This window comes from Schistocerca gregaria, chromosome 1 (assembly GCF_023897955.1).
Source record: "Schistocerca gregaria isolate iqSchGreg1 chromosome 1, iqSchGreg1.2, whole genome shotgun sequence".
NCBI lineage: Eukaryota > Metazoa > Arthropoda > Insecta > Orthoptera > Acrididae > Schistocerca > Schistocerca gregaria.
In genome coordinates, this window is record NC_064920.1 from 1,097,610,044 (window position 1) to 1,097,636,708 (window position 26,665).

Genomic DNA, 26,665 nt, shown 5'->3' on the forward strand with positions numbered 1-26,665 from the left:
TGAATGCCTGCTGCCATGTGTGAATGTTCACTGTTCATAGTCACTCCATTCAAAATGGTGTGCAAATAAGGTGAATGTCATGGCACAAAGCACTGAGGCGTAGCAGTGGGACAGAGATGGAGGTCAGGCACAGATAACAAGTTATTGTTCCTGTTGCAGGCCAAGGTATCGCAGCAGGAAGGCATTTGCTGATGCTTAACCGAGGCAGGCACGAGCGTGGTCGGATGCTGAGGAGGTTGACCCGTGAACAAAGCAGTTCCGGCCACGTGGCAGGAATCTGCGAAGTACAGCACAGACTGCGGCGTGGCAAATTGTTGTCCTGGCGGTGGTAAGTTGTCCAACGAAGCATTTGCAGAAATCGGCATTGGTCCCACACTGTGCAGAGATCCATAAGAGGTAACTGCACAATTGACGAGGGAGGGCACATGGTGGGAACAAAGGTGTCAGATAGCCGGAGTGATGCACACTCCCAACCTCACTTCTTGTTGCAGGCTCGAAAACGTCGGCGAAATCGGCATAATCGTCAAGTGAGAGGCACCGTGTTGCAGTCCTGGTGGGTGTACATTGCTCGCAACACGATGCATGTTGATCACAAAATCCAGCGTTAGGCATTGGGCCAAAGTCATTGTTTGAATGCTGTGTCGAAGTAATACATGAAAACATAACCGACGTGGAGGCCGCAGACACAGTAAAACGGCGAAAACGAAAGATGTTACAACTCGGGGTCACCAGTGAGGGAGAAGTTCGGGTCGGTTACATCAAACAATACTCCTATTTTGCAATAGTTCATTTATTCACCTCTTTACACAATCAAGGCTTACAAAGAACTAAAATGGCAGTTTTGTTCAAAGAGAATCTTAGTTTAGTTCGAGGACGATATTCAGATCGATGCTGGTGTCGACCTCATCTGCACTACAAACTGGAAGGTTTTTTGAGTGCAGTCAGAGTGATGTAGCTTCCTCCATTCTTGATTGGCTGCTTCATGCTGTCGCAATGCAGGTGATGGAATGTTACTGATGACATGCAACCAAGGGCTTGGTGTGGATTTTAGTGTACCCATAATAATTCTTATTGATTTGTCAGATGGATGCCTAGCTTCCTTGTGCGAGCACTGTGTTGCCGTACTAGGGCACATTATTCAGCTACTGAGTATACTAGTATCAAAGCTGCAGTCCGTAGAGTGGATGCGTTAGCATTCTGCCAGCCAGTTTCTTTATGATGTAGTTTGGGTCTATAGCTTTTGGCTATTGTTTTCCATGTGTCTTTTGTGTGTCAAAGACTGACAGAGTGTGACACCTAGGCACTTAGTCTGGAAATAGTGTCTAATTATCTGTTGGCAGAAGTTCACACTGAGCTGTTGTTTTGCAATTCTGTTGTTCAGATGGAATGTGCAGACTTCTCCTTGGCTGCATTTGGTTGGAGTCACTATGATTTGTACTACATGTTGACACTTTCTAAGTCTGTGGACAATTTATTTTCTCCTTCCTTGGTTGTGCTGGATTGTATGGCTATGGCAAAAAGTTTTGCTAGTAGTGTCTGGCTTGTAGAGGTACTTTCCTGTCTCAAGTATGTCGTTACACAACCCCTTCAGCCAAGTTCTTCCACATTCCCCGATATGTTTTATACATTAAAGGAATATGCCATCCAGTCCTGCTGCTTTCCTCATTTTTTGTGTTTTGATAGCCTCATTTACATCACTTTCATTAAAGGGATGCGATAAAGTGGTGTTATGATGAAAGTAGCTATTGATTTCATTCATTTCATCCTTTATCTTTTCTCTGGTGTTTGAGTCTACAGTGACCTTCTCAGCTCTTGATTTTATATGTAATGTAAGTTCTGATGGTATTATCTTCAGTTGCTGTTTGCAAACACTAGTTGCAATGTTGCAGTGCCAAGTTGCCGTAATAACATCCATATCTTTCTGCTTGAATGATTGAAATTTAAACTGGAAGTCCTGTTCAACCATTTCCACTTTCTCACTGTGTTTAGCTGTTCTAGTATACTTTTACCAGTATCAGGGTTTTCAGTCTTTCGGAATTCAGTGTACATGTTTTCTGTTGCATCACCCCCACAATGGGTGTGATGTTTCCTGAGCCCTTGGGCCATATTATGTTTGGCTGCACTGATGACTCCCACAAATCTCGAAGTTTTCTACTTTTGGAGCTATCCAACAAATGTTGCGGTCAACCTCCTGAGTACACTCATCCCAGATAGCTTCCCTAAAATTCCAACTTGGCTTGTAATGGAATTTATCATACTTGTTCTACGGCAGTGCTGGGTTCATGGGAAGCTTTCCAGGACTTTTCTATTATAACTCACTGGAAGTGTGTTTCCATCAGTTTTTCTTCTCCAGCCCATTCTACCAGTTCCTCCCCATTTTCGTCACTGTTTTTATAACCCCAGACTGTGTGTTTGTTGAAATCGCCGAAATATATACATGGCAGAGGTACAAATGGTAAGCCTGTAGTTGGTCCCGGGATGTTTAGTGGTTTGTAAACTGAAACAACAGTTAAATCATGAAGCTCCAGAGTGATCATGTCAGTGCCACTGATTATTTGGCAACGCTGTCCCTCGATAGCAGGGAGGCATATATGCCAGAGCCATCAGATGGGTGTCAGGATAACTAACTACTGCACTGTATACAAAAGCAGTGCTACACTGCTTACTAATTGCACAGCATTTTCATTGGAATGATGAAACTTTAACCAGTAATGATATTGCTGTACACAAACATCTGGTTATACCCAGTCCTTGTCTAGTGGTGAAATGACAGCATGCAGAGGGCAAACTAGTGACTTTGAGAAGTACTCTAACCCCTTGCTGTGCAGAATGTTTTAGTCATCCACGTTCTTACCTACACATCACTCAATCTCATGTGGGAGACGAGAAACTGTACTGAAATGAGTGTAAATCTGAACGCTTGCAGGAGAGAAACAAAGGAAATGTAAAACCACAAAGTAAGAAAAAATATTTTTATTGCACAGCATTAAATAAAAGATTTGAGAGAGTCTTTGTCGAGCAATTCCTCACAGTTTGTAAAACAAGAAAATTCATTTGCCAGATTGTTTTTATGTTTTGGTTGAAAGTAGCTTTTCCTTACATCCAATAGTCTTGAAGCTAGATTTTCCATAACTGCACCTAAAAAATTTTTTCAAAGATTTCAGGTTTATGAACTTACTATGACAATGTTACTGATACATAGTGTTATTTTTTTACTACTACTGCTAATACTACTACTACTACTAATACTACTACTACTACTACTACTACTACAACTACTATGAGGAGCAATCAAAAAGTTTCTGTTTGAGTGCCTTGCTGCGGCCTATATGCAATGTAGCGCAACACCTTTGTGGGTATATAAGCACTGATAAGTAGGCAAGGGATTAGGGTGGTGGTATTTGTGTCTTTCTGACATGTGTACAGTAAATGCTGAAATGTGAACTAAGGCACTGTTATTACCAAATGCATCCACACAGGACAGTCTGCGGTTATTCTTTTCTGGGCTGCCGATCGACAAACACTGGTAGATGTCCACTGAAGAAAGGAGAATGTGTGTGGGGCAGCACGTCTGCCGAAAACAATCATTGTTGAATGGTGTGCCAAGTTCCATGTCGATCCCACGTTGATCGATCGAGGAAGCCAATGTTATAACACAGAAGTTGTGCAGACTCAAGTGGGAGGCACTTGCCCTATAGTCGTGATCTCTTCCCATACGATTATCACACATTTGGTCTTGAATGGTCAATGATTCCTGTCAGATGAGAATGCACAGCCAGCAGTTACGAACTTCTTCATGCAGCAGGATACGATGTTTTACCAACCATGTATCTTCAACCTGTTGTGCTGGTGGATGATTACTTCAATGCTTAATGTGATTTTGCATGGTTGGAATACAGAATCTGGATTGTATAGCCAACAAACTGAAAGTTTTTCAGCTCTTCTTTATGTTAAAATACAACTTGCATAGAGAATCTGAATCATGAAGATTGTAAAACATATTCATACAGGACAGCAGTCATCATGAACAATATGAAGTTCCTAACAGTCAATGGTCAAATAACACTTTAAGTCTCAAATTAATACAGGCACATTGTAGTACAGAACAATCTGTCTGAAACAAGTTTAGCTTGTGGTATGTTTGGCAAATGGACTGTTTTAGGAAGCAGTAGCAAATGCAGTGTTAAGAAGGTGTGGCATACTGGTTAATTTGTAATAAGGCTTTGTAACTCTGGAAATCATATCCAGAATCATTTTGAAATATGGCATGTGAAGAAAGCTGAAAAATATCTAATTTTGGCTTTCCTGGATTTGTGGTTGTTGTGGAAATTATTCAGTTTGTAATAGCAATAAAGTTTATCCACTGGCACCCATTCCACAGAGACTATTTTTCATATATTTTCCTCAAAACACATGTTCCCACGCACCATGAAGGCGTCTAATATGCAGGCACATCGCAACATGTCCATGTTTCAAGCCTACAAGATCTGTTTTGTAGCAAAAACTGTTGCCAGCCCATCCAATTACAAATTATCTGATTGTCCCTACCAAGATGCTTTGCCAGAGACTTTAAATCACAGGCCCTGAATTTGGCTTAAAACACTGGTTACCTGCTAACCATCTCCCACAGACTTCTGTAACAATTCTAATACCTCCCTCCCTGACTACATAGTACCAAAGAATAAGACCACCTTCATCTTCCTCAACATCTCTCTTATGGCCTTAGGCACCTTCTGTCCTGAATTGTATGATTGCTTCTGTATTTCTTGGGTTGTGTGAATGATTATGTTTACAGTCTTCAAAGCACTTAAGCTATAAAAAGTGTCTAGATAGAAACTATCAGACTTGCAGCATATCCCATATCTATTCAGTGCTTTAGAAGAGTTGGCTATAAGCTAGTTCAGCCTTAATGTTACCACTGTGAACTATTACTTTCATCTCATCTGAGCTAGGATCTTCTATTCCTCCCTGTCTTGGAATACTATCTTCTGTAAGACTTTTATTGTGAAACTGCCCCTGCTGTTTCTTGTTCTGTTATGTAGTTTTTTGTAACTCTTCAGCTTTTAGATCTCTTCTGCCATACGTATTTGAGGATCAATTCAGTAATCTGTTGTTATCCATATTGTACAAATGAGCAAAGGATATCAGCTCTCCTCTTGCTTATTGTTTCTGTTATATTTATTAAATTCTGATTTATTTTGACATTGCTTCTTAATTTTCAGTAAACCCAGTATTTTCCTTACAATTGTTGCCGCAATGTTTCTAGTTCATCCAATTTGCAATTCAGTGTTACACCTTCAGTGGCACACAGGCACTGTGGTCAGTGTTTTATTTTTACATTCTCAGATAACCATTTTTTGTTATAAATGTTCTTTGTAATATCATAAGCTTGTTCCATCTTGTGGATTCGTCCCTCTACAACAGATTTTTCTAAACTAATTTCTGGATTGAAACTTCCTGGCAGGTTTTCTGGATTATTTCTCCCACGAATTTGAACTTCTTTACTTTTTCTATTTGACAAATTTAAAGACTTTTATTTATGTAATACATTTTTTCTATAAGGATTATTAATGCTGTTTTGTTGGCTCCCTCCCCCAAGTGATTGAAAGTGCTTGATTTGCATAATTTTTATGTATTATTTATTTTTGTACCTCCCTCCAATATCTACAACAAGGCATTGCTTTTTCTTCTTTATTGTTCTTACTTTCTCCAAAGAAAAAAATTTCAGAAGCTAGATTTATTTGGCATTTTCTTATTTGTGTGTTTGTTGCTCCTATTACCAGTCCTGTTATTCCTATTCAAAAAGTGGTTTTAATATTTTATTCCTTTCTGTTCCAGACATGGTCAATTGCAGACTAGAATATTTATTTCTGTGGTAATGGAAAGTTCTGGTTGAATTTAAAAAACAGAAAGTAGTAAGGAGAATTTAGCATGATATTGAACCTTTGGATCATTAAAGAGTGTAGTACAATAATTATACCCCAATTTGTTAATCTTTGCAACTGCTTGCAATGATGGACAGTAGTGGATGTGCTGAAGATATTACCTGCAACTTCTGTAATAAGATGCCGAGCTACATTTCTGTTTGTAGTCACCAAAAAGGCCCTGGTTCATCCTAAACTCTTTCCTTGGCAACACTCACTTAAAGTAGTGTTAAGTCATATTGCCTATGTTTCAATAAACAAAATCATTTTGTGTAGGGTACACCACGTTCACTGACAGTCAAATAATATCAAAAGCCCATAGGTATTTGAAATAGATAAAAATTGCACACTCTGCGTCATTCAACAATGGAAAATCCAGGATGGAAAGTAACAATATTATGAAAAGGATAGTTGCCACTCACTGTATAGTGCAGATGCTGAGTCGCAGATAGGCACAGAAAAAAGACTGTTGGAAAATGAGCTTTCAGCCAACAAGGCCTTTATCAGAGACAGAACACACACATACACGACTGAAGTCTCTGGCTGCTCAGACATCTGCATCATTGTCATTAGTTAAGACGAAGCTTGAATATCAAACAGTGGAGCTCAACTAGGTGGCACACTGTATTATTGAACAACAACAGCCCATACAAATACCTAAGTGTAACAATTTGTACACATGTGGAATGTAATGGTAACGAAGGTTCAGCCTTGGGTGAAGTAGGTAGCACACTTCAGTTCACAAATAGGATACTGGGAAAATTCCATCAGTCTACAAAACAGACTGTTACGGAACACTTATGGAACCTGTCATAGATCATTTATCAAGTGTGTGGGACCTATAAGAAATAGGACAAAAAGGAGATTTTGAGGATATACAAAAAAAAGGCACCACAAATGGTTACAGGTTTGTTTGACACATAGGAGAGTGTCATGGTAATGCTGAAAAAACTGAACTGGCAGATGTTTGAAGATAGACACAAACTATCTACACCTACATCAATCAACTTTACAGTGTGTGACAGAGGGTGCCCTGTACCACTACTAGTAATTTCCTTTCCTATTCCATGTGCAAACAGAACAAGAGAAAAACAACTGTCTATATGTCTCCATATAAGCCCTAATTTCCTGTATCTTATCTTTGTGGTCCTCACACACAATGTATGTTGGAGGAAACAGAATAATTCTACACTCAGCCTCAAATTCTGGTCCTCTGAATTTTCCCAATAGTCATCTGCCCTCCAGTGATCCCCATTTGAGTTCCCGAAGCATCTCCATAACACTTGCGTGTTGTTTGAACTTACCAGTAACAAATCTAGCAGCCCACCTCTGAATTGCTTCGATGTCTTCCTTCAATCCAATCAGGTATGGGCCCCAAACACTCAAGCAGTGATCAAGAATAGGTTGCACTAGCATCCTATGTGCAGTCTCCTTTACAGATGAACCCCACCCTCCCAGAATTCTCCCAGTAAACTGACATTGACCATTCACCTTCCCTACAACAACCCTCACACGCTCATTCCATTTCATTTCGCTTTGGAACATTACAGACAGTTATTTAAACAATGTGTCTGTGTCAAGCAGGACACTATTAATGCTGTATCCAAACATTACAGATTTGTTTTTCCTACTCGCCTGCATTAACTTACATTTTCTACATTTACAGCTAGCTGCCATTCATCAAACCAAACAGAAATTTTGTCTAGGTGATTTTGTATCCTCCTACAGTCACTCAAATTTGGCACCTTACCATACACCACAGCGTCATCAGCAAACAACCACAGATTGCTGCCCACCCTGCACGCCAAACCATTTATGTATCTAGAGAATAATGGCAGTCCTACCACACTTCTCTGGAGCACTCCTGATGATACCCTTGTCTCTAATGAACACTTGCTGCCAAGGACAACATGTTGGGTTCTATAACTATCCCAAGAAAGTCTACGTCCGAAGTACCCTCTGCCATGCACTTAGCAGTGTTTTGGTAAAGAGACAGGCAAAAAGAAAATAAACAAAACCCTACTAGTGATGGGAAGATCATGCTGTAACATGTATGGCTAAAGACAACGAAAAGTGCTTTATATCAAGGGAGATCTACACTCTCATAATGTTTCCTGCGGACAATGGTAGGTTCAAATAAGAATTCACAGTGTATACTAAAGCTGTAAACCGTTTCAATGAAACTTTCAGCAACTGATTGGAGAAATTGAAAACTGCTGGTCAAAACTCAGGGAAATGAGTTCATTCATGAGACAATGTCTATCAATGATCATCTAGGGCGCATATTCACTAAAGAAACTGAGTCAAGTTCTCAGAAGACCAGCACTATTTGCAATAAGTTTAGATGGTCGGAGTAAAAACATTATAGAGGTGCTCAAACTCCAATGACAGTTCATACAACTAATGAAATGTACAGCATATGATGCAGAATTGTACATTTAGCAGGTCGAGGGGCATTGGTTGTACTCTACCTCTGACAAGATGGCAGCAGTGTGCAATGCCCATAAAATTCCATCCAAACACAGTACTGATAAAATCTATTTAAATAATTTACAGACACAAACAGATAAAAATTCACTTTTATTCCAGTGCTTGTCTTTCTTGCATTGCATATTTAATACATCTGGTTCTCTTACTCTATACACATCCACTTACTTGCACCCTTCCCGCTCTTGGTAAATTCAATATATCATTAACAGTGTTAGGAAAAGATAGATTGCTACTTACTGTAAAGAAGACACATTAAGTTGCATACAGACACAATTAAAAGACACTTACACAAAGCGTTTGGCCATAGCATTCATCAGCAAAAGATAAATGCTCACCAGTCATACACACAAGCAAGCACAACTCATGCACACATGACCACCAACTCCAGCAGCTTGAGCCAGAATGCTGGGCAGCCCAAGCTCCTGGTGTTTGTGGTGATGTGTGCATGAGATGTGCTTGTTTGTGTGTGTGTGAATGATGTGTGTTCCTCTTTTTAATGTTGAAAGTTGCGTCTGAAAGCTTTATGTAGGCTGTGGCTGAAAGCTTTATGTAAGTGTCTTTTAATTATGCCTGTCTATAACTTAACATGCCTTCTTTATCATAAATAACAACCTATCTTTTCCTACACTTACATCTATACTCTGCAAACCACCATGATTTGCATGGTGGAGGGGTACATCCTATTGTACCAGTTATTAGGGTTTCTTCCCGATTCATGTAAAGAGTGCAGGGAGAATGATTGAATACCTCTGTGTGTGCTGTAATTATTCTAACCTTATTCTCACAATCCCTGTGTGAGCAATACATAGGCGGTCATAGCATGTTTCTAGGAGAATCATTTAAAGCTGGTTCTTGAATATCTGTTAATAAACTTTCTCGGGATAGTTTATGTCTATCTTCAAGAGACTTCCATTTCAGTTCCTTCAGTATCTCTGTGACACTCTCCTATGTATTAAACAAAACTGTGACCATACATGGGTGCCCTTCTTTGCATATGTTCTGGCACATGTCCCACACACTCTGGCAATATTCTATAAATGGTCGCACGAGTTATTTGTAAGCAATCTTCTTTGTAGACTGATTGCACTTCCCCTAGTATTCTACAAATACAGGTAAACCTGCTTTATCCATGATTGAACCTATCTGATTGTTCCATTTCATATCCTCACAAGGTATTATACACAGTTATGCTGTGGTATATGATGGAGGTTCCCTCCCATTATGAACTATTTTACTGGGTTCATATCTATCCAGTGCATGGTCAACTATTCTTTTAAATTTGAACCAGAATTTCTCTACATGCCCCTGCCCTGTGTTGGAAGTTTCAAGTTCATTATCCAGTTTACTGAACATATATATTTTTTTCTGCTTGTTCTGGTTGTCCTTTGGTAATCACTGTAGCCACTACCGTGTCTTGATCATTGATACCAGTTTCAATGTGGACATCCTCAAAGAGGTCAGGTATATTTGTTGCCATTAGGTCCAACATATTTCGATCTTGAGTGGGGTTCCTAACTAACTGTTCTAGATAATTTTCCTACATTGGTGATTTTCCTACTTGGAGTTTCCTTTGTTAATATATCGCTAGTAACATATTACTTCGCAAACATGATTTCTGTTAGGTTCCAAACACCACTCTCCAATCATGTTATCTTTTATAGTTTTGTTTTCAAATGGTGCAACACAAAAACACTCATCACTGAATATTTCTCCATTACATAGGTTTTCTCCTTATTCTTCATATAATAACTCTTAAGCATTCTGATTTGCATGCTTGTTTAGCTTTTTTTTTTTTGTCTGCTATATCCTCTAATAGTAACAAAAATCTGGCAACACCTAACAGTGGAGCCCAGTAATACTGAGCTTTTTAAAGTAACTTTCAGACAAAGCTACTTATTTGCAAATTTATTTAAGAAACAGTTTTTTCCCTCATACTTTGTTATCATCGCCCCAGCCGCATTAAGTCTATCAGCTGTTCACATTTACTGGAACAGCAACCTTTCTCCCAACTCATCAGCCATCTGTGTGCTGATTGGATAAGTGTAACATTGAATCCTTATTCAATGTGGTTCTTTCTAATGTGGTTGCATTCACTTTTAATAGCAGTTGTACAGCGTGAAGCAGTTAAAACCTGCATAATAGTTCTGTATGCATAAGAAAATGGATAATAAGTTACATGGTTCTATAACTGAACTTAAACAACAAAAGACAAATCACTGATGATACATACCAGTGCAAAGAATTATTTTATTCCTTGTCAAAAACTTAACTGTCTCACAAGTTTTAGATAAGCATTCATCTGACAAGAAAGGTGGATCAGCAACAATGACATCAAAATAATGCTGAAATGATTCTGGAATTTGTAATGGAGACTTGTAATCATAAAAAATATAGTCATCCCCATATAATGCAAATCGTTGATCATACTCAAACAGTTTCACTGCAAAAAGAAGAACACACACTTGAACTGACAAAGTAGGTTAGTAGGAAGGCATAAATACTTTTAATTATAAGCAAAATAGAAAAAAGTCACCAAACTAAGGCTATTTGGTGCAGCACTGACAAGAATGCTAACAGACAGTATGCAAAAACTAACTGGTTTTTGTACAACCATAACAAAACGAAAGACTAGAGCAAATATTTGAGAAAAATAAGGCAAAAATTTGAAATGGCGTCTGTAGAACTAACAAAGCTAGACATCCATTAGAAGTTAATCTTTTGTGCATGTACCACTCACCTGGTGGCAATGTGGAGAGACTTTCTTCTACACATTAACTGAAGTCCTGGAAAGGCTCTCAACCACCAAAACTAACATATTAATACTGGAAACGTCAATATTAACAAAGCTGTTAGTGTGAAACTAATAATGATTTCCTGAACATTTTGCACTCTTTAGGCTTGTCGTAAATAGTAAATATGCTACTAGGGTAAAAAAAAAAATAAAATAAAAAAAAAAAATTCAGCATCAGTCTTAGACCATCTACTTAAAATTGTAAAGCATTTGTAAAATATTGTGGTTTATCATCACTGTCAGATTATAAAGATAAAGATGGGCTTGGTAAACCAACAAATTTGCATGCCTACAGAACTATCTTCTCATAATGTAAAATACATACTTCTTCTGGGGCATCCGTGAAGTGTGTATGGAAAATAAGGGTGGTAACATATGAGAATTCCACTGTTAGATGTAGGTGAGGGAATGGGTAGAAGGAAAGAGTACACTGAATGCCTCTATGATGGGGCGGACCTGTCTGATTACATGATTGAAGAAGAAAGAGGAGTCAGCAGGAAAGAGATAGGAGATCTAGTATTAGAAGCAGAATTTTTAGAAAGCTTTGGATGACTTAAGATCAGATAAGGCAAAAGGGATGGATAATATTTAATGGGAATTTCTAAAATAATTGGGGAAGTGGCAACAAAAAGACTATTAATGTTGGAATGTATGAGACCGGCAATACTTCATCAAACATTTGGAAAAACATTATTCACACAATTCTGAAGATAGCATGAGCTGTAAAGTGTGGGAATTATTGCCCAATCAGCTTAACTGCTCATGCATCCAAGTATCTGAAAAGAATAATATACAAAGTGTAGAAAAGAAAATTGAGGACCTGTTAGATGATGATCAGATTCACATTAGGAAAGGCAAAGCCACCAGAGATGCAGTTCTGATGTTGCATTTGATAATGGAAACAAGACTGAAGAAAAATTAAGACACGTTCATTGGATTTATTGACCTGGAAAAGGCAGTCAACAATGTCAAATGGTGCAAGATGTTTGAAGTTCTAAGAAAAGAAAAATATGATAAGCTATAGAGGAAGACAGGTAATACACAAAATGTATAAGAACCAATGGAGAACAATAAGGCTGGATGACCAAGAACAAAGTGATCAGAATAAAAGGGTATAAGAGAGGGATATAGTTTTTGTACCTACTGTTCAATCTGTACATCGAAGATGCAATAATGGAAATAAAAGAAATTCAAGATGAAAGGATATCAATGATAATATTTGCTGATGACATTGCTATCTTCAGTGAAAGTGAAGAAGAATTGCAAGATGTGCTGAATGAAATGAGCAGTCTAATGAGTACAGAATATGGACTGAGACTATACTGAAGGAAGATGAAAGTAATGAGAAATAGCAGAAATGAGAACAGTGAGACACTTAACATCAGGATTGGTGAACACAAAGTATATGAATTATATTCATTATATTCTGCTAACTAGGCAGCACAGTAACACATGAGACTGATAAGGTAAGGAAAGAGGGGTTCTCTGCAGAATCGGCAAGAAAATGAATATATGGGAAACACTGACATGAAGAAGGGACAGGATAACAGGACATCTGTTAAGACATCAGGGAATAACTTCCATGGTACTACAGGGAACTATAGAGGGTAAAGACTATAGAGGAAGACTGAGATAGGAGCACATCCAGTAAATAATTGGGGATGTAGGTACAATAGCTACTCTGAGATGAGAAGGTTGGCGCAGGAGAGGAAAACAATGTACTATGCTAAATTCCCCATATAGTTTAAATTAATTCAGAGGAAACATTTTCAAAAGTAACCATTTCAATAGCAGATATGGAAACTAATGGATAACTATGGGGTATTATAAAGTCCTCCTACACATATAATTTCTCAGTTGTTTACAAAAGCACTGCACTAATCCTCAGATCTTGGATGACTATCATAGGTAAAAAAGATTTACAGGAGGGCACTTGATGCAGAAAAAAAATCATCCAATGACAAAAATAACATGTAATGCATATAATAAAAGCAAAGTAGTACGGGATGTCATAATACATGAAACTGGGAAAGGCAGAAACGTATAAGAACAAACGAATCAAAGATGAGGGCTGAGTAGCAGAAAACCCTCTAAAGTTGGAAAATTTTGTATGTATGTTCCTAAAATATATGTAGCACTAACAATGAATTACACTGCAAGCACAATGATGATGTTGCCTACAGAAGAGCATGAAGTCTTAAAGATACTTCATAAAGTAAAAAATAAAGAGACAGTAGGCATGGAGCATGGTCAAGTCTCTGTTCTGGAGACATGTATAGACAGCATACAAACACCGTTATCAAACACAATAAATGAAACCTTTAGTTCAGGTATGAGGTGTGATCAAAAAGTAAGAGGAATTTTGAATATTTAGTTTATTTCTGACAGTCAAAAAGGTTATAGATGTTTTCGAGTGCTAAGTGAATTTTTACATTCGAAAAAGATGGATTAAAGAATCTGAATCAAATTTTGCTTGAAAAACGGAATGAAGTGCATCACTGCAATTGAAATGTTGACTGTGGCTGTTGGTGAATCTACTAAGAGTAAGACAAGAGTTTACAAGTGTTTGAACGTTTCAAAGCGGGTCAAGAAGATGTTGACTACAGCAAATGGACCCCCAGCACATCAATTACTTATGACAATGTGGAAGAAGTAAGGACAATGGTTTTGGAAAATCATCAAATCGCTGTTGGAGAGGTTGCTGATGATGTTGGTATATTCCTTAGCTCATGCCAAGCTATTTTTCAGATGTTTTGGGCATGAAATGTGTAGCAGCAAAGTTAGTTCTGAAATTGTTGAATTTTGACCATTAACAATGTTGTGTACACCTCATTCATCCCAAGGAGCATTTGACAAGTTTCATCACGTCAAAAGGTACTTCTCACTGTTTTCTTCAATTATAATGGGATAATACATCATGAGTTTCTGTCTTATGGTAAAAAAGGAATGCTATCTGGATGTTACGCACTGTTTGGATCAAGCAATTTGGAGAAAACAACCAGAAATGGGGCAAAACCACTCATGGTAATTACATCGCGATAATGCTCCCATTCACATCTCAAGGCTTGTGTGTTACATTGCCTAAAAACAAAATTGTTGTGGTGCCTCAGCCACCACATTCACCGAACATGGCCCCCAGCAACTTCTTTCTATTCCTGAGGCTGAAGAAAACCATGAAAGAACATCGTTTGGCTATCACTGATACAATAAAAACAGAATTGTGAAAGGAGCTGAACATCATAATGAAATGTGAGTTATAGACATGCTTTCAAGAACGGAAAAAGTGACTGCACAAGTGTATTGTACCTGAAGGGGACTAAGTTGTTGATGATGAATACATATTGTTTAAGAAAAAAAAAATTTCGCAATACTTTTTGATCACACCTCATATTTTTCCAGAGTATCTAAAGCACACATGAGTTGTGGTGTTACTAAAGGAAGGTAATGTAGAAAGTACAGAAAACTGCAGAACAGTTTCACTATTGTCAGTGTTCTCAAAAATAGTTAAATCAGTCATAACAGACTAATCTGTTATGTGACGAAAGACAAAATTTTTAGCAAAGCGCGTTTGGTTTCCTAAGTGGGAAACTTAGAATATCAGACTTTACAGAGTTTGTAGAAGTGGTACTAGAATCTCTTGACAAGGATGACTGTGTTACAGATGCACTCTTGGACTTGTCCACAGTTTTTGACACTGCTAAACATAAAATACTACTAATAAGCTAAAAGCACTAGATGTCAGAGGAATAGCTAACAACTTGGAAAACAGGTTGCTAAATGTTCACATGTCTGCTTATGATAAATTTTTAGTAAAACAAAGAAACACATAAACACACATGTTCCTTATAGTAGTGTACAGGATCCAATAATGGCTTTCCAGACAGTACAAGACACAGAGAAAAAATTCTCTTTGCTAATGACACCAGTGACACAGCCACTGATAAAACATGAGAACTCCTGTTACAGAAAGGAAATGAAACCCTCAAGAATTTTTTGCAAGTGGGCAGTAGCCTACATAATAAATTAACAATGCACATAAAAGAAACAAATAGTATGCATTTCATCATAACAAGGGAAAATAATGTCATCAGCATGTTTCACTCTTAGAGCTGAATCACCAGTTTGTAAGACCCAAAGTCTTGTTGTGATATATTACTCTTTTCTTTTCTTAGCTATAGGATTCTTTTCTGGGAATTGAAGGCATAAAACAAGGACAGAATTTTTAAACTGTAGAAAAGGGTCATAATAATAACAATAATAATCAGAATTTGAAGTTGGGCTGCTTGTAAAGAACTGTTTAAAAACTGAGTATCTTTACTGCACCATGTTATGTATAATTCCCCTTTAAAATGTGTGTGTGTGTGTGTGTGTGTGTGTGTGTGTGTGTGTGTGTGTGTGTGTGTGATGCAGTCTTCATTATACTGAATGTGAGATGCTTCAACCTAAACTGAACTTTATTCAAGTAATATACAAAAAACTTTTTGTGTAAAAAATTTCATATATTGTTCAGTAAGATATAAAATCTTTGTCCATTCAATACTTTACAAGATAGAGAACATTATATGAATATCCACCTCAAGTTTTCATATTAGAATGACATTGCAGAGGTCTTCTTCTGTTTTGCGGCTGATGTCAAGCCTTATTGTTACAATGTGTGGACTTATTCTGTTGCACACCACATTGCTCCAACCACCCCACCTTGAAGACAAGCAGCGGTCCCCTGAACACTTGTCACACACAAAAACAGGTAACAAAAACCTCCTAACAGCTGCATATTCTTAATAATTAAGGTACTCCATGTACCACAAGGTCCTGAGTAAGTGTTTTTCTTTCTGCACTACTACGGGAACCTTCCTAAAATTAATCCTTTCTCTTATCTTACCTCTATTTCAACAGCTCTATTAGTGTCAGCTCCAAACTGATCAACTACTAAGTTGTTGTTATTGCTAATTTCAGACTTCACACTATCTGCTTTCACAAATGTCTTACCAACTGATTTATGGGTCTTCTTGATCATGGGAAATAGTGTTGGACAGGAAATCAAAGCAATTTTTCCACTCTCACCAGCTGCCTTCACTGCTGCTTCTGCCAAGATTCTAGTGGTTTCATCATCATACCAGAACTGACTTAATTGCTGAAAGAGGAGAAGAATAACAATCAAGAAAGATCATTCAGTAAGAGTAAACTACAACTTTAATATTCCAACATTTACACTATCTAAAGATTTCGCTAGCAGTTAATGCAAGACATTAGTCGACAATTCATACATTCTCTGAAGCTCAGCAAAAGAACAGTGCTTTGTCAAAAAGTTTGAAAAGGAAAATGTTGACGAAAAGCAGTTACGACTGTTATTTGTCGACCTAGAGAAAATGGTCAACAATGTAAGGTGGAATAAAATGTCATTAATCCTCAAACACAAGGTAAAAATAAAGTGAAGAATAAGTAATCTACAGCAGCTCAGTGAAAGCAATATGTGAGGCTGATCAAGAAATAAAAGTCTATATGAAGAAGGATGTGAGTCAGAATCATAACTTGTCACCATTGTTGTTAACTATCATGCAAAAGAAAAAGGAGGGAGGGGGGAGGGGGAAGGAGGGAGAGAGTAAGAGAAAGAATGGTGTAAGGAGGAGGAAAGAGCAAGGTAAGTTGATACCAATGGTAAGTTACATAGATGTAGTCATTCTGGCCAAAAGTAAGGAAGGAACAGGAGACCTCTTGAACGATCAGATAATTCAAAGTTTGAAGACATGGAGGAAGGCGTTAAACCTGTCAAAGACATGATTTTTCACAAAAAACATATTTCTGAGTACTGAAAAGCTATTACACTTAATGGTACCTATGGGTCATTTGCTAAAATTATTAAACCAAAGTTAATAAACTCATAAACAAAAAATGTAAAAATAAAGTTGTTGTTGCTTTTATATATTTTAAGAAGGTAATTACTTCAAAGATACATCTTGCATGTAATATTACTACTGATTTTCTTTTTTTTTTTTATACCACATCCACCCACCCTGTTCCTCTCTAATAAAACATACATCCTGATTTTAATTATTTTGGTCATCTTGTTTTTGTCATCTCGCTTCTGATAATGCAACTTTTTATTTTTATGTTATTTAATAGTTTTTATTTAAGTTTCTTTTCTTATTTAATTCTCCTTTTAACTCTCCTTATCTGTAATGAGATTGTAAAATTCTGCACTCTCTTGTCCTGTCACAGAGTTGCCCCAGATATTTTCACCTACAACTACCACAAACATACTCTGCAAGCCTCCACACTGTGCATGCCAGAGGGTACCTTCTACCGCAACAAGTCATTCTCTTCCCTATTCCATTCACAAATGGAGCGAGAGAAAAATGATTGTCTATACGTCTCTATATGAACCCTAGTTTTCCTTACCTTGTCTTCATGGTCCCTACGTAAAATGAACGTTGTTGGCAGTAGAATCATAATGCAGTCAGCCACAAATGCTGGTTCTCAGTAGTCTTTCACAAACAGAACATTAACTTCTCAGACCATCTCTGTAATACTTGCATGTTTTATCGAACCTACCAGTCACAAATCCAGCAGCATGCCCCTGACTTGCTTCAATGTTTTCCTTTAATCTGAAATGGTTTGGATCCTAAACACTTAAGCAGTACTCAAGAATGGCTGCACTATTATATTAACAAGGTCTCCTTTTTCGATGAGCTACAATTTCCTAGATTTCCCCCAATAAACCGAAGTCGACTATTCGCCTTCCCTACTACCACTCTTATGTGCTCATTCTATTTCATATCACTCTGCAACGTTATACCTAGATATTTGATTGACATGACTGTGTCAAGGAGCACAACATTAATATTGTATTCAAACTTTACAGGATTATTTTTCTTCTTCATCTGCATTAACTTACATATTTCTAAATTTAGAGCAAGCTGCCTTTCACCACACTAAACAGGAATTCTCCCCAAGTCATTCTGTATCTTCCTTCAGTCACTCAGTGGTGAGACTTTCCTGCACACTAAAGCGTCATCAGCAAACAGTCACAGATTGTTGCTCAACCTATCCATCAGGTCATTTACGTTTGTAAAGAATGAGGAGTCCTATCACACTTCTGTGGGGCACTGCTGATGACATTCTTGTCTCTTACGAACACTCACCATCTGGGACAATGTAACTTTCTTAAGAAATCTCCATGCCACTCACTCACCTGAGGACCCATTCAAAATGCCCCAGCTTTTGTTAACAGTCTGCAGTGGGGCACTGTGTCAACTGCTTTCTGGAAATCTAGGAATATGTTATCTGTCTGTTGTCCATGGTTTGCAGAATATCATGTGAAAACAGTGCAAGCTGACTTTTGTCAAAAGTGATGCTTTCTAAATCTGTGCTAATTTGGGGACAGAAGCTTTTCTATCTCAAGGACACTTATTACATTCAAACTTAAGACTACACTCAGCAAACTGATGTTAATGATATTAGTCTATATACGACGGCTATTCAGAAAGTAGGTAATGTTTTGGCTTTAAAAATTAAAAAACTAAGTTCATGAAATACATTTGTGACTGACGTACTACTGTTTGAGAAAATCAACCTTGCCTATCCCAAAACACTGTCGCCATCAACTTCCTTGCTGACAAGGTTTGCAGACATTTTCTTGGTTTTTGGGGGGATCTTGTGTGCCCCCACTCCATAGGCTGTAATTTTGTCTCGCAATTGACACGTTTCACCCAAGTCTCATCACTGGTTATGATTTGATCCAGTAATGTTTGTGGTAGGCCTCCAGAAATGTCAGCATTGCCCCATTTGATGTTCTTTATGGGGCTCTGTAAGCATTTTGGGCATCCATCAAGCACAAAATTTGTGGTAGCCTAGCTTTTGAGTGACAATTTCAAACAACAAAGTCCATGAAACTTGTGGAAAAGAAAGTTAAAGCACCGTTATTGTGAAGTGACAGTTTTCACGAATCGTTACATCAACTTAAGTGACAAGATTGTCAGTCACAATGCTCGAGCATCCACTCTGCATCCGCTCTTCATCATGAACGTTGGTTCGGCCATTTTTAAACCAAATGCTCCATTTCCGGATGGAACATTCACTCATTATGTTGTTTTCGTACACTTCACACAGTTCATGATAAATTTCTATAGGTTTTAGGTTTTTTTGCCGACAAAAACCATATCACAGACCGCACCTCACAACTGGTGGGATTTTGGATTGCAGCACACACTTCAAATTCAAATATCGGACAGAGACATTCCCACTGTTATGGACGGATGCCGACTGAGCTGCCAAGCACGCACATACCAAAATATATGCGATCGGCGCACGCCTAGCGGTGCCAGGTGGAAACGTTCCCTACTATCTGAATAGTCCTTGTATTTTGTGGCTCTATTCTTCTATCCTTTTGAAACTGGAGTCACTTGCACTTTTGTTCCAGTTACTTGAAACTTTACACTGGGTGTGACAGAAACGATAGATGCAAGCTAAATAAGTTTCCAATGCTGAAGGGTTTCTCTGTGGAAAACTGAAATGGGATCCCAGCTGGACCTGATGACTTACTTTTTTCAACTCTTTCAGTTGCTGCTCAACACCAGGGATGCCTCTATACAGGAGTCTGTGTGACGGTCAAGCAACGATATGTCTTATAATCCTCCTGCATGAATGAGTTTTTTAAGTGTAATTTTGTATACTGTCACATGCTTAAAGCAGCTTACTGTGTTGTTTACAAGCAATGTCAGGCACCTCTCCACATCCGGGTCAGCCAATACTAATGATATACATTAATTAATTAGTGTTATGTAAATCTCATCAAGGAGGAGAACCTCCCTGGGTGTGGAATGAGTCAAGGTATACATAACAAAAGACAAGCAACCCATAGAAACTTAATCTATATACTGCATTAATGGATAACCAGGGTTTTGATACTACCTGTCACCCTTGACCAATGATATCACTCAAAACCCCAAGATGCAACAAAAACATTGTTTGAAGGTGGCAAATCACACAAATTCTTAATAATAAACACTGAAGCTAACAAGACTACTGTGGGAAAGATCCACAAAATGACATTAATAATAAAGTAAAGAAAATGCAACAATGAAAAACAAGACAAGACAGTAGTTTCAAATCAGCAAAAAGTGGGTATAAAAGCACATGAACTGTAATTCAGGGGTGTACTGACTTGCCAGTATTGCAGACTGCAAATCCATTGCTGTGGCTAGTTAAGGGGTGCAAGAAAATGAAAGAAAATACTTTGTAAATAATGACATCACATCATTTGTTCCGCAAATATTCATTTTATTTACAAAAAGAACTACAACACTATAATTTTACAGAAATATTATCTACACAGTTTAATTTGAAACATGACACATCATTAATTTCACAACTGACTTTGACTCAGGAAAAAAAAGTTGCAAGAGTGAGCAATTAGGTACAGGCCACCATCTGATCAATGGTGGAGCCAGCCACATGTGGCCACAGTCTGTGCATCCCTGCTCTATCATCATCATCATTTAAGACTGATTATGACTTTCAGTGTTCAGTCTGGAGTATAGCCTCCACGAGACTCAGAGGGCCTTAGACACGGGTTCACAGGTAGATGCCGTGTTTCTTGACTTCCGCAAGGCGTTTGACACAGTTCCCCACAGTCGTTTAATGAACAAAGTAAGAGCATACGGACTATCACATCAATTGTGTGATTGGATTGAGGAGTTCCTAGATAACAGAAGGCAGCAAGTCATTCTCAATGGAGAGAAGTCTTCCGAAGTAAGAGTGATTTCAGCTGTGCCGCAGGGGAGTGTCATAGGACCATTGCTATTCACAATATACATAAATGACCTGATGGATGACATCGGAAGTTCACTGAGGCTTTTTGCAGATGATGTTGTGGTGTATCGAGAGGTTGCAACAATGGAATATTGTACTGAAATGCAGGAGGATCTGCACCGAATTGACGCATGGTGCACGGAATGCAATTGAATCTCAATGTAGACAAGTGTAATATGATGTGAATACATAGAAAGATAGGTCCCTTATCATTTAGCTACAAAATAGCAGGTCAGCAACTCCAGTGGAAGACTCTGCAGGAGAGACGCCCAGTAGCTCCGTACGGGCTTTTCTTAAAGTTTCGAGAACATACCTTCACCGAAGAGTCAAGTAGTATATTGCTCCCTCCTACGTATATCTCGTGAAGAGACCATGAGGATAAAATCAGAGAGATTAGAGCCCACACAGAAGCATACCGACAATCCTTCTTTCCACGTACAATACGAGACTGGAATAGAAGGGAGAACCGATAGAGGTACTCAGGGTACCCTCTGCCACACACCGTCAGGTGGCTTGCGGAGTATGGATGTAGATGTAGATAAAATTCCTCCATGATCCCCTATTCAGTGCTAACATTGGTGCCTCTTCTGATGTTAAACCTATTACTTCAAAATCATTCTTAACCAAATACAGGTACCTTCTCCTTGGTCTGCCCCGACTACTCCTACCCTCTACTGCTGAACCCATGAGTCTCTTGGGTAACCTTGCTTCTTCCACGCGTGTAACATGACCCCACCATCTAAGCCTGTTCATCCTGATTGCTACATCTATAGAGTTCATTCCCAGTTTTTCTTTGATTTCCTCATTGTGGACACCCTCTTGCCATTATTCCCATCTGCTAGTACCTGCTATCATCCTAGCTACTTTCATATCCGTAACCTCAACCTTGTTGATAAGGTAACCTGAATCACCCAGCTTTCGCTCCCATACAACAAGGTTGGTCGAAGGATTCAACGGTGCACAGAAAACTTAGTCTTGGCACTGACTTCCTTCTTGTAGAAGAGAGTAGATCGTAGCTGAGCACTCACTGCATTAGCTTTGCTACACCTCGCTTCCAGTTCTTCACTATGTTGCCATCCTGTGAGAATATGCATCCTAAGTACTTGAAACCGTCCACCTGTTCTAACTTTGTTCCTCCTATTTGGCACTCAATCCGTTTATATTTCTTTCCCACTGACATTACTTTCGTTTTGGAGATGCTAATCTTCTTACCACAGCCCTTACATTTCTGATCTAGCTCTGAAATATTACTTTGCAAACTTTCAATCGAATCTGCCATCACAACTAAGTCATCCGCATATGCAAGACTGCTTATTTTGTGTTCACATATCTTGATCTCACACAGCCAGTCTATTGTTTTCAACATATGATCCATAAATAATATGAACAACAGTGGAGACAGGTTGCAGCCTTGTCTTACCGCTGAAACTACTCTGAACCATGAACTCAATTTACCGTCAACTCTAACTGCTGCCTGACTATCCATGACTGATGTGGATAGATTTGACAGTGTCTAGCAAGAAAATTAGGATTGTGTCAGTATATCCCTGCTCTAACAGGTATCAAGAACATTGACTGAGCTATGTAGCTCAACTTGTAGACCAACACTACTACAAAAATACTAAAACAGATTGCATTACAAAATGCCAAAAAGCAAATCAAAAATCAAACAATCTAAAGTCGAGGATGAAATAACAATAATATGAAAACAATGGATTGCTACTCACCACGTACAGAAGACGCTGTGCCACAAATAGGCACCATGAAAAAGATGGAGTAAGATTTCAGCTTTCGGACATGAAAAATGTTCTTCCTAAACAGAAAAAACACAAGCACACACTCATACAAGCACAACTCACATACACATGTCCACTGGTTCCAGGCACTGGAGCCTGAATGCAGATTTCAACTGCATCGGAAAAGGGGAAAAGACTAGTAGGAGCACTTGTGGGATAAAAGGCATCTGTAGTGCTGGAGTGGAAACAGCAAAGGCGATAAGATATGTGGAGGACAGGTACGAGTGAAAGCTGTGCCACTGGAAGGCCTTAGAGTTTAGGGGGATGAAGGACATGTTGTAAGCGAAGTTCCCCCTTGTGGAATTCAGCGAAGTTGGTATTGGTAGGAAGGGTCCAGAAGGCAAAGGCTTTGAAGCAGTCACTGGAGTGAAGCCTACCATGTTGGACAGCACATTCAGCAAATGGGTGGTCCAGCTCTCTCTTGGTCACAGTTTGGCACTGGCCATTCATGCCGGACAGACGACTTGTTAGTCGTCATACTCATACACGAAGTGTCACAATGGTTGCAGCTTAATTTGTAGAGCACGTGGCTGCTTTCACAGGTAGCCCTGCTTTTGATGGGGTAGCAGATGCCTGTGACAGGACTGGAGTAGGTAGCAATGGGAGGATGTATTATGCGAGTGTTGCATCTAGGTCTACCACAGGGATATGAGCCATGAGGCAAGGGGTTGGGAGCAGAGGTGCAGTATGAAGGATAAGGATTTTGTGTAGGTTTGAAGGTCGGTTGGAATACCACTGCAGAGAAGGTTTGAGAGTATAGTGGAGAAGATATTCCTCGTTTCAGGGCAGAGAATGTGCTTCAGTTTCTCCAGTCTTGGGTGGTACTGAGTCACAAGAGGAGTGCTCATTTGTGAACTCCCCTCTAAATCAGTCTCAGTCTCAGTCTCTCTCTCTCTCTCTCCCCCCACTCCCACTGCACTCCTACCTCCTACGTACTACCTGAACTCCATAAACCCAATCCGCCAGGTCAACCATAGTGGTTGGTTACTGTGCCCCTCAGAGAGAATCTTTGTTCTTGTGAACCAACACCTTCAGCCTATTACCCATAAGCTACCCTCCTACCTAAAAGACACCAACCATTTTCTCCATCGAGTTTCCACAGTTCCTGTTCGTTTACCATATTATGCCTGGCTCATCACTGTCAATGCCACCTCCCTCTATATTAACAGCCCCAATGCTCATGTAATTGCTGCTACTGAATACTACCTTTTCCAACACCCAACTGACTCCAAGCATACAGCCTCCTTGCTGGTCACCATGACCACCTATACACTAAGGTACAAATGCTACTCCTTTGAAAGCATCACATACAAACAAATCCAAGGTATGACAATGGGCATCTGCATGGCAATCTATTCATGTGGAATCTAGAGGAATCCTTTGTAACCACCCTAAATGCCAAACCCCTAACACGGTTTAGATTCATTGTTGATATCTTCATGATCTTGACCAAGGGTGAGGATGCCATACCAGCAATCTGAAAGAACCTTATCCCCTAATCATTTAACACGGTTCGCATCAACCCAAATAATCACTTTCCTTGATGTTGACCACCACCTTAAGGAAAGCTACATCATTATCTCCATACACATCAAATCTATCTCCACTTCAATAGCTGTTATCCATCCCACACCAATAAGTCCCTACAACACAGCCAAGACACTCAAGGTCATTCCACTTGTATTGATGTGCAGTCCCACTCCACATATGTCACGAGTCTCACTGAGGCCTTCACAGACTGAAATCACCTCCCATCATGTCCAGAAACATGATCACCCATGCCTTGTCTCTCAAGTAACCAACCCTCCTCCCCACCTCATGCCTTCTCCTTACACTCACTCATGCAAATTCCAGTTGCAGTTGGGCCCCCTGCCCAGAGACAGTGGCCATGTGCTGTGTGAGTTACAATTGTGTGTTTGTTTTCTATTTCAGAATGATTATTTTATCCAAAAGCTTAATTTTTTAGCACTCTCTTTTACTATGCCTGTCTGCGACAAAAGTGAGACTGACACACACAGCAAATAATTGCAAAAATTAACAAGGGTGATATAAACTTTGGTCGACCTGTTCACAGTATCATAAAACGAAAACTCAGTCATATAACTAACATCGAAAACTTAACCTCACCAACAGAAGTAAAAAAAACTCCACACTTATTACTCACAATACAACATAATTACAAACAACCAACAACACAATCACAAAATTCCTACAAAACTGCATAACACCAATTTTGACCTACAAGAAACATATAATTGTACACATAAACACAAATACCATATACACTACAATAAAAAATAAAACTATAAAAACATATTTACCAACAAATGTCAGCTGATACACAAATCTATGTGCTGTCAATACAGTCTCTCGAATGGTAAGCCTACACTTTTCAAACCAGGAAACTCTCCGCATAAAACCCCAACGTTGTTACATAGAAATTCCACATACACTGGTGCCAGGTATGAGATACAGCCGCTATGGCCACTCTCATACCTTCTTCACTATCATAGCACTTCAGACACTCTGCAATTAAACTGAACAACTTTAGAAATTTAATCATCCTCAATATGCTGTCTACCACTGTGACATACAGGCACCTACTCGTGAACTTTATAGTCACTTCCATAACAAACAAAACATAAAATTAAATCTCCAAACATAAACAACACATCACACTAATAATTCCAAATCCAAAAATGAATCTATTGTCCATAACTGCCAACACTAAAACAACTGGCTAAAAGTACCACAAATTCTTCCAATATTACTATTACAAACAGCACACACAGAATCCAATATTACTAACAACACTTACAAACATAAACATCCCATGAATATAGCACACCTTCACATACAACCACCCACCCTCTGCAAACACAGTACATTTAAAATACAAATTATTTAGGAATAACGGAGACACTTCACTGAAAGGCAGAAGTGCAGTATCGTTGACACGCACACAAACAAGAGATACAGAGCTTGGCTAACTTTCAAGATGCACTTCCTTTTACAAGCATATAGGAAAAAAATGCACAAAAACACACACACATTTGCTCGTTCGCTCGCTCACTCACTCACTCATATGCACACGCCAGTCTCCCTACATTGTTCTCAGTCGATGGAGCCTATGTTTCTTACACTGTAATGCATCAAATGATCATCCCGGGACACCTTGTATATGAAAGTGATCAAGCAACTGAAAAACAGACATACTGAAAATATGTGTAATATGAATACCAAGACGGAGAAAAATGTAAACACGAAGAAAGGTGTGTATAAAACGAGATTTTCAGGTGAGCCAGGACAGATCTGGGGATTGAACCTACTGTGCCATCAAGGCTAGGCATTACAACTGAGTCTTCACATGGCAAGTGTTGTTGGAAAATTGTCACTTACGAGGCAGGGTTCAAATATATCACAGGTTAACTGTGGCCTACAACATGATAGGACTTTTTAAAAATAAGTGTGGAACTTAAAATAAGTGTGGAACTTGAAATAAATGTTAAGTGTTAAAGAAAACTAACCCAGTTTTCATCGAGTTTCAGTTCTTCTACTTTGTTTGTTCGCAGAACATCTTGTACTTCTGCTTCCTTCACAGCTTGTTCCGTGTAGAATTCTTGCAGTGCAGCTAATGCATGTGCCGATAATTGCGGCTCGTCTTCACTATCTGACATGGTAACTTAGTTATTACGCGAAGAAAGAAACATCCACTCGTGCTTTGTGTATGGTTTTTAATGCGCGCCCCCTGTTACTGACTGACAGTTTCATGAAATGTTTGCACCTATCCACATTTTTTCACGTGTTACAGCGGGCGAAACAAGTACGAAATCAAAACAAAAGTACTCATCTCT

General features: G+C 38.8%; 1 protein-coding gene across 1 annotated transcript; it reads right to left on the reverse strand.

Moving 5' to 3' along the window:
* Nucleotides 1-2,963: 2,963 nt before the first annotated feature.
* LOC126282248 (EEF1A lysine methyltransferase 1) lies at nucleotides 2,964-26,488 on the reverse strand. Its single transcript, XM_049981848.1, has 4 exons — nucleotides 26,339-26,488; nucleotides 16,195-16,339; nucleotides 10,645-10,854; nucleotides 2,964-3,138 (listed from the first exon to the last, which is right to left on the reverse strand). Exons 1-4 carry the CDS (start codon nucleotides 26,486-26,488, stop codon nucleotides 2,987-2,989), a joined length of 657 nt encoding a protein of 218 aa, XP_049837805.1. The 3' UTR covers nucleotides 2,964-2,986.
* Between the last annotated feature and the right edge of the window lie 177 nt (nucleotides 26,489-26,665).

What these genes read in the sequence shown, in the direction of transcription:
- LOC126282248 (XM_049981848.1), bottom strand. Translation starts at nt 26,488, where the DNA reads ATGTCAGATAGTGAAGACGAGCCGCAATTATCGGCACATGCATTAGCT. An exon ending in TGAAACTCGATGAAAACTGG is followed by an intron (nt 16,340 to 26,338) that starts GTTAGTTTTCTT and finishes CTCCTCTTTCAG; the next exon opens with CAATTAAGTCAGTTCTGGTA. An exon ending in TAAAATAATTCTTTGCACTG is followed by an intron (nt 3,139 to 10,644) that starts GTATGTATCATC and finishes AAAATTTTTTAG; the next exon opens with GTGCAGTTATGGAAAATCTA.